Source organism: Musca domestica, unplaced genomic scaffold (assembly GCF_030504385.1).
Source record: "Musca domestica strain aabys unplaced genomic scaffold, Musca_domestica.polishedcontigs.V.1.1 18, whole genome shotgun sequence".
Lineage (NCBI taxonomy): Eukaryota > Metazoa > Arthropoda > Insecta > Diptera > Muscidae > Musca > Musca domestica.
In genome coordinates this window covers 13,185,422-13,198,754 of record NW_026712238.1, presented here as the reverse complement: position 1 = coordinate 13,198,754, position 13,333 = coordinate 13,185,422, and the positions used below count along the sequence as shown (strand labels likewise).

Sequence of the window (13,333 nt, the reverse complement as noted above, 5' to 3'; positions counted from 1 at the left end):
TGGCCAGATGGTGGCATTTGTTGGTTGGCAAAATGCGAGGTGGTAAGGTTGTAGTGATGACAATGCAGATGATTTCTTTGATGTGTGAAATGTGAAATATAGATGGCGTTAGCAGTAAACAAGATAGGGAAATAATTTAATTTTAATTAAAGATTATGTACTTAAGAAATTAGATAATTTTTCTTCTAATTAATATACATTAATATATTATTATTAAAAACTGCGATGACATCACCTTAAAATAGGAGCAACTTAACCTGAATAATGAGTTTAGCATCGAGATATTACAGTTCTCTGGTCGAAATTGAGCCGACTTAATTTAACATTTTTAGAAAAAAGGTTTCCCAATGTCACTCAACAACTAAATAGCACATTTTACGAAGATTCATCGTTTATTTGAAATACTATCAAATGAATTTACAATCTGAATAACGTGGTTTTCTAAAATCATAATCGGTGTAAATAAGGCCCTGGATAACAGACTTCTCTACAGAGATATGACTCGTTTTCCTTTGTCCTGGAGAAATTTATGACGTTTTTCATTATTTTTTATGGTGAAGAGTAAAGACTAGTTGCCTGGTAATCTATTTCGCATATAGTCGCAATTTCTTCAGTTGTTTTAATAAACTAAAAAATCACAGGAACTGTTTTAAATTTCGTATTTGAAGTTCCATATAACGGGTTTCATTTAAGTGGTAGTTTTCGGATTTTTTTTTATTATAATAAATTTTTTTAATTAAAAGGTTCACCCCGAGTTTAGCTGCATTTTTACTTAATTTCTCTCTGTCTCCATAATCAGATGGCTTTGTAGTGTACCTTGAGGTCGTAATGGGAGAGAGACGGTCTTCTTTGGTTTAAGAATGCGCAGCTACAAGGAAGTCGGCAACCGCTTCACTTGGATAGGATAAACTGATAGGAGAGATATATAGGCGCGAAAGCAAAGAAACGATACCTATATTGCATAAAGCGGATAAGTGGATCTGGGTCTTGAACTCAGACTTTCGGATCAAAAATCTGGGGTCCCGGGTTCGTCCCCAAAGAAAAAAGTTTCCGGGATCAGGGTAAAATACCTACCTCTGCAAAAAATCGAAGAGTTTAGCAAAAACTAGAGTTGTTCCAGGATTTATATAGAGAAGTATGAGAAATGCTTTTAGATCAGATCTACTAAGTGATGGCAGGGAGCTTGTTCTTCTTCTCGAGATTACCGACCAGATGGCCTTAGATACCTTGCAACCAGTTTCCAAGTGCCATCTTCTACCACCTTCATTGATGAGAATTTTTTTGAGCAGCTGGTATAACAGCTGATTGGTGGTTTAATAGTCTGACCAATCGGTAAATCATTCGACTGGGAACCACCTCGTGTTAATTCATCAACCACTTTCTCACTATGTGAGTTCACATGTTTCAAGGAGAGCTTTCTTGCAGTCATGAATGACTCACGATTTAATTGCATTTGACTAGATAGCTTAGAGAGCCGCCTGACTATGGGCATATACAGGGTGAGATAAAAAAACTGCAACAAAGTCAAACGCCATAATTTTTACATTTTTTTTAAAATTTTATTAAATTGAAGCAGAAAATGTCGAATATAGCATCAAATTTTAGAATAAGTTTAGATTTGTTCGAATTGGTCACCTTTGGTACGAATTATGGCCTTCAAACTAAGCGTCACATTTTGATCTGCGATATTTTGGCCCATTCCCGGCGAAGCGCTTGCTTGAGGTGATTGACACTTTGGTATTTTTTAGTGCCAACCATGCTTTCCAAAATACTCCAGACACAATAGTCCAACGGATTGGTATCCGGAGATTTTGGTGGCCATTGTGCGCTGGAAATGAAGCGAGGAACCTCATTTTGTAACCATTTTTGGGCGGCGCTTGCTGAGTGCGATGGTGCTGAGTCCTGTTGGAATGTACAAGGTTTGTGGCTTTAATACACCCTCCAGAATATTTTTGCGATAATCAGCATTTTTTATGGCGGCCCACACCATCACCATGGTCGGCGCTTGAGTTCTGGTGGCCAACGGAAAATTTTCAGCTGACCTCTTTGGCAAGTAGACATGATCATTTTGTTTTGTTTACCAACTACTGGACAATGAATTTTTTCTCAACGAAGAAAACCAAATTCGGCAGTTCACCACTTTCGGCCAAGCGAAGCAACTCTTTAGCTCTTTTGAGTCTGATCAATTTTCTTTCTGTTGCGGTGTAAGTTCTTACACTTTTTGGCATTTCAATGGCTTTAGCCCGAGCTCATTTTTCAATATTTGCCCAATGGAATATTGCGATATGTTCGCGAGCTCACGAGCCATTTTCGGCTACTGCGACGCTGATTTCGATCAAGTCGCTTTTTTCTTCTGTCCACTTCCTTGACGTCGGGCTATGCTACCAGTTTCATGGTAACGAGCTATGGTACGAGACACAAAAGATTTATTCACAATTAAATGCTGGAGTGCTCCAACGATAGCCACTTGTGGTTTTCCAGCCAAATATAAAGAAATCACACTGTCACGCTGAAATTCCATCACGAATAACTTTATTTCTGGAAAATTCTCACTAAAATGCTTCTGTACGCTTGTAAACAATATAATGAGCTGTCACTGGGATAATTTTAACAGCTGTCGGACGAGTGGTTTTGAAATGACAGCAGTCTGAAGTTGGATGCAGTTTTTTAATCTCACCTTGTATAGGTTAATGTTTTCCTATAGTCCATATACATCGGTACCCCCAATATTCCATATTTAAATCATTTCAGCGTTTGAAGTTCGGTAGTTACAGTTCTTAATGGGCGCTACATTCTTAGGCGGAAAAGTTTCTACATAGGTAGACGTTTTCTTATATTCACCAGAAATTCGGTAACCCGTTTTGCTAATATGTGTGAATCCATCTAAAGCTGAGCTCGTACACAAGGAAACGAAACTATATGGAGTCAATATAAGCCTTTTGGATGTTAGGAAACGTCTTGCAAGAGAAGCATTGACAAAGTTCAAAGCGCAGCATCTTTGCCAGCAGTCTTTCTTCAGTTAGCCAGAGGACTAAATAGGCTTAAGGCGACACATTATTATTATTATTTTTCTTTATCTTTTTTAGTTCCTATCTTGGGTTTTCCGTGTATGGAAACCAAAGTATTAGAAAAAAAACTTTTTTATTTTGCAAAATAAATTTATTAACAATTTAAGTGGCGGAATTATAAAAAATAGACATATATAATTATATTATTATAAATACTAATGAATTATTAGCAATGTACAACAACACAGTTGCATACATACTATGTATATATATTTTATATAACAAAGCATCTTATATAAACAAAATATGTAGAGTAGTAACATAGCAATATAATACTCTTGGAGTTACAAGAATTTCAGACGGATTAACAACAACACAAATCAGATTAAATGCATTTACCAATAACTTTAAGTTTTTTGGTCCATGCCACCGGATCGCTGGCATCTTCCTGTAAATCTTTGCGATGGAGACTCTTGCCCTGGCTCTTTAATTCAGCAAATTGTGCAACAATTGGATCACGACCACATGATGCCACTGCAACAACCTTATCTTGTTCGTTGAGGAAGTAGGCAACAAATTTCAAATTTTCCAAATCTCCTTCAATGACAACATCCGAATAGGCACCATAACCGGAGTAACGGAAACCTTTGCCAAACAGCATGGTGAAGAAGAAGGGTACAGCTCTTAATTCCTCGGGTGATTTACCCACCATATTGAGGGCAGCTACGCGACCATGATATTGGGCCAATTGATAATGGCCGATGGCGGCACGTTCTTGATTGTAAGCGTAAACAGGAGCATTGGCAATATCACCACCAACATAGACATCATCAACCAAAGATTTCAGATATAGATCGGTATCAATGGAGCCATTGTGATTTAGTGGCAGCCCCGAACCCGTCAAGAATTCGGTGTTGAATTTGGAACCAGTACCCATAATGAGTATATCACAGGGAATTTTGGTGCCATCCTTGAGTACAACCTCTGTCACCTGATTGTCGCTATTGCCCAGGATTTCCACAATGCCACTGTTCATGATGCTGGTGACACCTTGATCACGGAATAGGCGTAAAACGCGTTCACCAACCACGGGGCCAAAACTGGCCATCAAGGGAAATTCTGTGCGTGAGACGAGAGTGGTCTGAAAACGAAAGAAATATGCTATTAGTTTTGGAAAATATTTTGCGGAATCAAGTTTTACTTACACTTTGCACCTTCTTGACCCAGCTTTGGGCAGCCTCCAAGGCAATGAAACTGGAGCCCAAGCATACCAAATTGGTCTCGGGTTTAATGAGTTTATTGATCTCCTTGACATCATCATATTCGCGTACAACCACAACACCTTTCAGATCGGAACCCTTAATCGGTGGCTTGCTGGCGGTGCAACCAGTGGCAATAAAGATTTTATCATATTTTAGGGTGGCATCATTTGAAAGTTGCAGAGTTTTCTCTTCACAATTCATTTTGGTGGCAGCCACCCCGAGCAATGTTTCAATACCATATTCCTCGTAGAATTCAGGTTTGCGGAATTGCAGAGTTTCAATTTGACTATCCGAACTCTTGGTCAATTTAACACGATCATAGGGTAAGTGGCGTTCTTTGCAGACCATAACAATGCGACCGGTGAAACCCTCTTGACGCAAAGTTTCGGCACACACTGCACCGGCAGGACCACCACCAACTATTACATAACACACAGAATTGTTGGGATCTCGTTTGACCATATCCTTGAGACGGCGAGCATTTTCCAAATCCTTGCGCTTGGCACGTACCATAACCTGGCCATCAGATTGCACATCAACCTTGTAGCAAGGCAGCGAATCGAGACCTGGAAAATCTTCAATATCACCCGTATCGATGCTGAAACAGGCACCATGCCAGGGACAACGTACACGACCATCACCCAAGACACCAGTGTGCAGGGGAGCACCATAATGGGTACACTTATTGCCAACAGCCTTGACTTGATCTCTCTGTTTGACAACCAGCACTTTGGTGTTCTCGTTGAATTCGAACGACTTCATTTCACACTCCTGCAAATCGTTGACATTGCAGACGGCAACGGGATCGGTGTAGTCGTCAATCATTTTGGCGTCGCAGGTAGATTGATATGAGCCAGAACCAGTTGTACCTGGGCGAAGCAAAACAAAACAAAATTAAACAGAGATAAATAAAAGAGAAGAACACACAAAGAAGAAGAAGAATATGTTGGCTTATTGCTATTCTACGGATTACATTGGAGGAATATTAATGTGTAAGACAGGCAAGCCAAGAGTTTCGTTTTCCAAAGAAATTCCCCTGCTTTTTTCAGACAAACAAACCAGGCAGAAAGAGAGTTTTTTCAGTAAACATCATTTCCATAAAATCTACCTTTCCCCTGAAACTGAACTGGTTAACAAGCAAAGAGCTAGCGATTGGGTTTTTGAATTAGTCATCTTCCAACCGTTGTGGTAGACGGAAGCAAAGACACAAGAAATTGGCAAAATGGACACGGTAAGTCAATGAATATTGACAAGTTAAATTAACAACTAAATTGTTAAATATCTATTTTTTTTTCCAGAACTATCTTCTTTTGTTGCAATTGATTTTGCTGTCGTGGGCAAAGTGGTTACAGGCCTTGCCTTTGGATGGCCACGACAATGATATGTTGAATGAAATTTTCATTGATTTGGATGATGACTCGGATTTGTGGAAGAAACAAAATGCATTCTATGAGCTGAAAAATTCACCAAAGGAAACGGAACCTATTGATTTTGTCATAACCGGTGATATTGAGCCACCAAAAACAAAGGAACCCAATGATATAGCCTCTGAAATGAAAACAACAACAGATGGGCCCATAGCCAAGACAACTGAAGGTGATGGCTTGGGCATTAAGTTATTAGAGGATATTACCAAGACAGCTGATAAAGGTTTGGATAAATTGAAAGATGTTAGCAAATCTGTTGTGGATACTGTATTGAATGGTTTAAGTACAACAACTCCGGCAAGTACCTCAACGAGTACCACCACAACAACTCAAAAACCCAAACGGAAAACTAGCTTTTGGCAAAGTTTAAAATCGATTATTTGCAATGATTTCGATTTGAATAAATCGATTAAAGAGAACGGTAATCCTCTGCAGCCCATCATTGATGCCATCGACACGGTGGAGCATAGTGAAACCTGGAAGAATGTCAATAAATATGCCTCAAAGACGAGAGAAGCCATAATGGAGGGTTACGATGAATTGGGCCATCGATTGGATTCCCTGAAGGATGGCCTGAAGGATTTGGGCAAGAAATTCAATATCTAAGAATACTCCATCGCATTTTTATTACAAATACGAAGATATCAATTAGAATCTATAACCCATTTTCATATCGAAAACATTATTTAATCATCAGATCATCATAATATTTGTGAAATTTTATACATTTTGAATATCGAAAGAAATCAGTGTCCCATGAATCATATATTTTGAATACGTCACACCTCCATATATATTCTTTAAACCGCTGCCTTTCACTTCAATAAATTTTGAATAAATAATTATGTGTTATCTGATTCGACGAATCAATTGGTATGCTCTCCATGAATTGGTGGACATTTTATATTTGTTATGTTAGGAAAATAACTGACCTAGAAACAACTCCCAAACGCAACAGTTTAAGGTAGAATCTTGAAATTTTTTCCCGAGGGCCAGTCTTTGTGCGTAGGCGTGAGATAAGGCTGGGTTTTTGGTACTAAAAATTTGACAAATGAAATGAGCTAGAATTCTGAAATTTGGAGTGATGGAGTGCAGGATAGATATACGAAAAATGGAAATTAGTACTTTAAGGTTACGAATGTTCCAAAATGGTACTAAACTTCTTAAATGGTACCATTTGGTATGGTGTAAATGGATAACTCTAAAAATTTGAAATTAGTTATGAGAACGGATGAAGCTGGAATTTTGAAATTTTATATTGGGGTCTCTCCTGTTGGCGGAAGGTTTGTGATAAAGAGGTGGTTTAAGAAATGTGTACTACAAGTGCACAAAAAGTAATAAATAATACTGTATTTGGTACAATTTGCTATTGGATGAACATATAATGCTTTGAATCAGAATTTTTGGAAGTTGAGCCGCTGTTGATGTGTATCCTGGTCATATGGATATGGTTTCGAAAGTGTGTACTATACGAAAAGTTCTCAATCGTACTATATTTGGTATGAGATGAAGGTAGAGAGCTGAAATCTCGAAATTTGATGTAGATTTCGCTGTTGTTGTCTGTAGTTAAGATATGAAGGTAACTTTGGAAATGTGTACCATAGTTCAAAAAGTACTATTTTTTCTAATTTGTCGGAAATTAAAATGGTTGTTTATAAGCCGAAATTGATGATATTTTTCCGTAGTACATATTAGGTATACAAATTTCTGTTGTTCAGAGACTCCCACTTAAATTTGATCTAGTATATTTCTTCCTTTAAGATGTTCCGTAAAAACTAAATTACAGAGTGAGATGAAAAAACTGCAACCAACTTCAGAGCCACTCGTCCGACAGCTATAAATTAATTTTAATTTGGGTGAGAATTTTTTAGAAAAAAAAAACTTATTCGTGAAGGTATTCAAGCGTGATAGTGTGATTTCTTTTTATTTGGCTGGAAAACCACAAGTGACTATCGTTAGAGCACTCCAGCATTTAAATGTGAATAAATCTTTTGTGCGTCGAACCGTCGCTCGTTACCGTGATACTGGTAGCGTAGCCCGACGTCAAGGAAGTGGACGGAAGAAAACAGCAACATCAGCGGAAATGGTTCGAAAAATAAAGAAGCGACTTGATCGAAACCCGGGTGGCAGTGGCCGAAATATGGCTCGTGAGCTTAACCTATCGCAATATTGAAAAATGAGCTCGTGGTAAAACCATTGAAATTCCAAAAAGTGGAAGAACTTACACCGCATCAGAACAGAAAGAAAATAGACTCAAAAGAGCTAAAGAGTTGCTTCGTTTGGCCGAAAGTGGCCGTGAACTGCCGAATTTGGTTTTCTCCGCTCCGATGAGAAAACATTCGTTGTCCAGCAGTTTGTAAACAAGCCAAATGATCGTGTTTACTTGCCAAAGAGGTCAGCTGGAAATGTGCACCTTTGGTTGGCCACCAGAAATCAAGCGCCGCCATAACAGCCGATGTTCGCTCTCCGCTCGTATTAATGCGTGATATCCGTAGCTTCAGAATAAATGCCGAATATTACCGCGAAAATATTCTGGAGGGTGTATTAAAGCCTTGGGCACGCAAACATTTTGGCCGCAGACCTTGGACATTCCAACAGGACTCAGCACCATCGCACTCAGCACGTGTCACCCAAGAATGGTTACAAAATGAGGTTTCTTCATTTCCAGCGCACAAAAGCCACCAAAATCTCCGGATACCAGTTCGTTGGACTATTGTGTCTGGAGTATTTTGGAAAACAAGGTTGGTACTAAAAAATACCAATTTGTCGATCACCTCAAGCAAGCGCTTCGCCGGGAATGGGCCAAAATACCGCAGAGCAACATTAGGGCTTCGGTTTCATTGGCCGTTTGAAGGTCATAATTCGTGCAAAAGGTGACCAATTCGAACAAATCTAAACTTATTCTAAAATTTGATGCTATTTCCGACATTTTTTGATTTCGTTCAATACAATTTAAAAAAATATAAAGATTATGGCATTTGTCTTTGTTGCAGTTTTTTTATCTCACCCTATATATCCTGTTTCTAACCTATAAATATTTATACGAGAGCTCGAATCTCAATTTTTCTCAAATTGTAGCAGGTGTTACATTACATGCTCTTTTATTGTGTAATTAATATACTAACAATAATAATTAATAATAAAAAAAAAAACAAATAAATAAATAAATGGATAATAAAATGTTTATACTGTCAAAAATCAAACAACAATCAAATGTGTGGGTGTTTTTCAAACAAATAACCTAAATACAAATAATTGATTGTAAAATAACCTAGATTGAAATTATTTCTTTTTTGTTATTATATTGGAAAGTAGGCCAATCAATTCTTAAGAGGTCTATTTGTAAAGAGCGTAAAAGCGCGTAAAAACTACCGCTAATTTGAATACTAAAGATATCGAATTAATGTGTCATCCAAGGGAAAAGTGTGTGGTCAACATTCTTCAGCTTGCCAGCTGCTGTTGAAATATTTTAAAATAAACAGGTTTTAGAGGGTATTTCTAATTGAGGCTAATGACACTTGAAAACGTGGATTTTTCGATATTACTTTCAATATACAGCATACTTGAATTTTTGAAAGTGATTTAGTTTAATTTCATTCTAGGAGATAAAATCTTAAGATTATGGCAATGAATTTTTAAATAGGCTTGAAGCTCATGTCTATGCAGATGTGCCGGCTTCAATTGACGCATTGGAAGACTACATTGAAACATTTATTACCCAGACATCGGTCGAAATGTTGGAAAGAGTGTGCCAAAAATGGACTAACCGGATGGACCATTTGAGGCACAGTCGCGTTCAATATTTGAATGAAAATATACAGGTCTATTAAATATACATGATGGTGTAGGGCATCATTTTTGTCTTTTCTTTACTGCTTTTTGGGACTTCAGTTGAGTTTAGGGGCTATGCTCGGATTGATCTGAAATTTTAACAATATGTATGTAGGTATTCTTTACCTAATTACGGTAAAGTTTTTTTTTCTATAGGTATTCTATGGATAAACGAACTTTTACAGGTCTTCTATTGATACACAGGGTGAGATAAAAAAACTGCAACAAAGTCAAACGCCATAATTTTTATATTTTTTTAAATTTTATTGAATGAAAGCAAAAACTGTCGGAAATAGCATCAAATTTTAGAATAAATTTTGATCTGTTTGAATTGGTCACCTTTGGTACGAATTATGGCCTTCAAACGGCCAATGAAACCGTCACACGCTGCCCGAATGTTGCTCTGCGGTATTTTGACCCATTCCCGGGGTAGCGCTTGCTTGAGGTGATCAACATTTTGGTATTTTTTAGTGCCAACCTTGCTTTTCACCATACTCCAAACAATAGTCCAACGGATTGGTATACGGAGATTTTGGTGGCCATTATGTGCTGGAAATGAAGCGAGGAACCTCATTTTCTAACCAATCTTGTGTGGCGCGTGCTGAGTGAGTCCTGTAGGAATGTCCAAGGTCTGTGGCTAAAATTTTTACGTGCCCAAGGCTTTAATACACCCTCCAGAATATTTTCGCCCACACCATCACCATGGCCGGCGCTTGAGTTCTGGTGGCCAACCGAAGGTGCACATTTTCAGCTGACCTCTTTGGTAAGTAAACACGATCATTTTGCTTGTTTACAAACTGCTGGACAACGAATGTTTTCTCATCGGAGAAAGCTAAATTCGGCAGTTCACCACTTTCGGCCAAGCGAAGCAAATCTTTAGCTCTTTTGAGTCTATTTTCTTTCTGTTGCGGTGTAAGTTCTTGCACTTTTTGGAATTTCAATGGCTTTACCCCGAGCTCATTTTTCAATATTTTCCGAATGCAATATTGCGATATGTTCAGCTCACGAGCCATTTTCCGGCCACTGCGATGCGGGTTTCGATCAAGTCGCTTCTTTACTTTTCGAACCATTTCTGCTGATGTTGCTGTTTTCTTCCGTCCACTTCCTTGTCGTCGGGCTACGCTACCAGTATCACGGTAACGAGCGATGGTAGAGACATAAAAGATTTATTCACTTTTTAGTGCTGGAGTGCTCTAACGATTGCCACTTGTAGTTTTCCAGCCAAATATAAAGAAATCACATTATCACGCTTGAATTCCATCGCGAATAACTTTTTTCTGGAAAATTCTCGCTAAAATGCTTTTGTACGCTTGTAAACAATAGAATGAGCTGTCACTGGAATAATTTTAACAGGTATCGGACGAGTGGCTAAGAAATAACAGCAGTCTGAAGTTGGTTGCAGTTTTTCTCCTGCAATATATTCTTCAGATCTTCTGTAGATACAGGATTTTCTATATGTCTTCTTAAGATAAAACACTTTCTACAGGTCTTCTATGACTAAAATGCCTTATACATGAATTGTATATATAGTTCTTCTAGAGATTGAAAATATTCTTCAAGAGACCACATATTTTCCTATGATAGGGTGGTTTCAACCGGTTCTGGACTAATATATTAATATTTTGGTTCTGGAACTTTTTGAAAAGTCGAAAATGGACTCATGATGGGGTATTAAAATCTATATACCTAACCTTTATAGCTTTTCTAAGTAGCTCCCTTTTTGGGTATAAACGCTAAAGGTACAATGAACGTGGCCTCTAATATCCTATAAATATTATTATTATTATTTATAGAATCTTAGAGGCATAATAATCTTAGAAACATTACTCTCGGTGATGAAAGCTCAACGCATTTAATATTAGAGGCCTTAATGTAAATTATTCAATTTTTATTTTTTGCTGCATAACAATCTCGAAATAACCGGTCACACTGGTCGAGTAAATGGAAACATCTGTTCTGTAAATTCTGCTCTCGTTATTAGAAAATGTTCATGGTTTTCATTTTATTGCACTTTGCTTATTCTCTTTCACTTGCATGAATTCTCTTTCGGGCGTCCATTCATTGCATTGCATTGAATAAGCACTTATTTTTACAAACACAAAAAACATACAGACATACATATATTAAAGGCATTTGTGCACTTAAGAAAAACAAATGCACAACCAGTTAACCTTCATTAAATGTTGTTGAATTATTACAAAATTTTGACTTGCAAAAAAAAATTGCAAAATTATTTACTTCTGCTGTCAAAACCAACACCCTCTCTCTACACGCCTGCACAATTCGTATTTGGCTATGATTTGGCATAAAAAATGCGCAAACAATAAAAAACAATCCATGCCAAATTGAATTACGACAACAACCATCAAATCGACCAACCAACAAACCGTGTGAGTCAGTCATTCATTTCAGTCAATCACTTCATTTCACTTACGTTTATATTTACTGGGGACGTTGTATTATTTCTTTATCTATCAGAGATGTTAATTCCGCCGCCGAATGATATGGTTCGCACTCTGAAACGTTAAGTTTCTAACTAATCTATGTTGCGAATGAGTGACGTTCTCGTTGAGGGGCTTATTTAATTTTTATTTTGCCGGCTTTGTTTATGGTTCTCTTTCGTTTTATTTCTGTTCTGTACTAAAACAAGTTTATCATTGATTATTCACTCTTTTTATTTGGGGTTACCAGCTTTTTTTGCAGGGTGCTTAAAAAGGGTTGCAAACAACTAACGAGAACTTTAAATACCCTATACCACAAGGGGGAGGAAATAAAATGCATTTGAATATTTTTCATAGTTTCTACAGATAACATACTTTATAGAGATCATCTATAGAAAGAATACTTTCTAAAGTTCTTTTATAGATAGAAGACTTTCTACAGGTCTTCTTTAGATAAAATACCTTCTACAGGCATATATACAGTATATAGTGGATAGAAGACCTTCTACAGGTCTTCTATGTATACAAGACATTCTACAGGTATTCTATGGATAGAAGACCTTCTATAGGTCTTCTATGGATAGAAGACCTTCTATGGGTCTTCTATGGATAGAAGACCTTCTACAGGTCTTCTATGGATAAAAGACCTTCTACAGGTCTTCTATGGATAGAAGACCTTCTACAGGTCTTCTATTGATAGAAGACCTTCTACAGGTCTTCTATGGATAGAAGACCTTCTACAGGTCTTCTATGGATAGAAGACCTTCTACAGGTCTTCTATGGATAGAAGACCTTCTACAGGTCTTCTATGGATAGAAGACCTTCTACAGGTCTTCTATGGATAGAAGAACTTCTACAGGTCTTCTATGGATAGAAGACCTTCTACAGGTCTTCTATGGATAGAAGGCCTTCTACAGGACTTCTATGGATAGAAGACCTTCTACAGGTATTCTACGGATTGAGGAACTTCTACAGGTCTTCTATGGATAGAAGACCTTCTACAGGTCTTCTATGGATAGAAGGCCTTCTACAGGACTTCTATGGATAGAAGACCTTCTACAGGTTTTCTATGGATAGAAGACCTTCTACAGGTCTTCTATGGATAGATGACCTTCTACAGGTCTTCTATGGATAGATGACCTTCTACAGGTCTTCTATGAATAGAAGACCTTCTACAGGTCTTCTATGCATAGAAGACCTTCTACTGTTCTTCTTTATAGAAGACCTTCTACAGGTCTTCTATGGATAGAAGATCTTCTACAGGTCTTCTATCGATAGAAAACTTTCTACAGGGTTCTATGGATAGAAGACCTTCTACAGGTATTCTATAAATAGAGAACCTTCTACAGGTCTTCTAAGGATGG

At 37.6% G+C, this 13,333-nt stretch overlaps 2 protein-coding genes across 4 annotated transcripts in view; one reads left to right on the top strand and one right to left on the bottom strand.

The window, feature by feature from the left end:
* Positions 1-3,137: 3,137 nt before the first annotated feature.
* Positions 3,138-13,333, bottom strand: part of LOC101896461 (apoptosis-inducing factor 3) — a 28,189-nt gene continuing 17,993 nt past the window's right edge. For 2 of the 3 annotated variants that reach the window (XM_005183844.4, XM_059120944.1), the window contains 2 exons: positions 4,214-5,139; positions 3,138-4,149 (listed from right to left, as the gene is read on the bottom strand). In XM_005183844.4, the coding sequence (XP_005183901.2) occupies positions 3,394-4,149; positions 4,214-5,139 (1,682 nt within the window). In that variant the 3' untranslated portion in view covers positions 3,138-3,393. Of the gene's footprint in view, positions 4,150-4,213; positions 5,140-11,962; positions 12,114-13,333 lie in introns of those variants that run through there. The other variant, XM_005183845.4, reaches the window with a different exon arrangement.
* On the top strand, positions 5,340-6,539 carry LOC101896290 (uncharacterized). Its single transcript, XM_005183843.4, has 2 exons — positions 5,340-5,501; positions 5,569-6,539. Exons 1-2 carry the CDS (start codon positions 5,493-5,495, stop codon positions 6,301-6,303), a joined length of 744 nt encoding a protein of 247 aa, XP_005183900.1. The 5' UTR covers positions 5,340-5,492; the 3' UTR covers positions 6,304-6,539.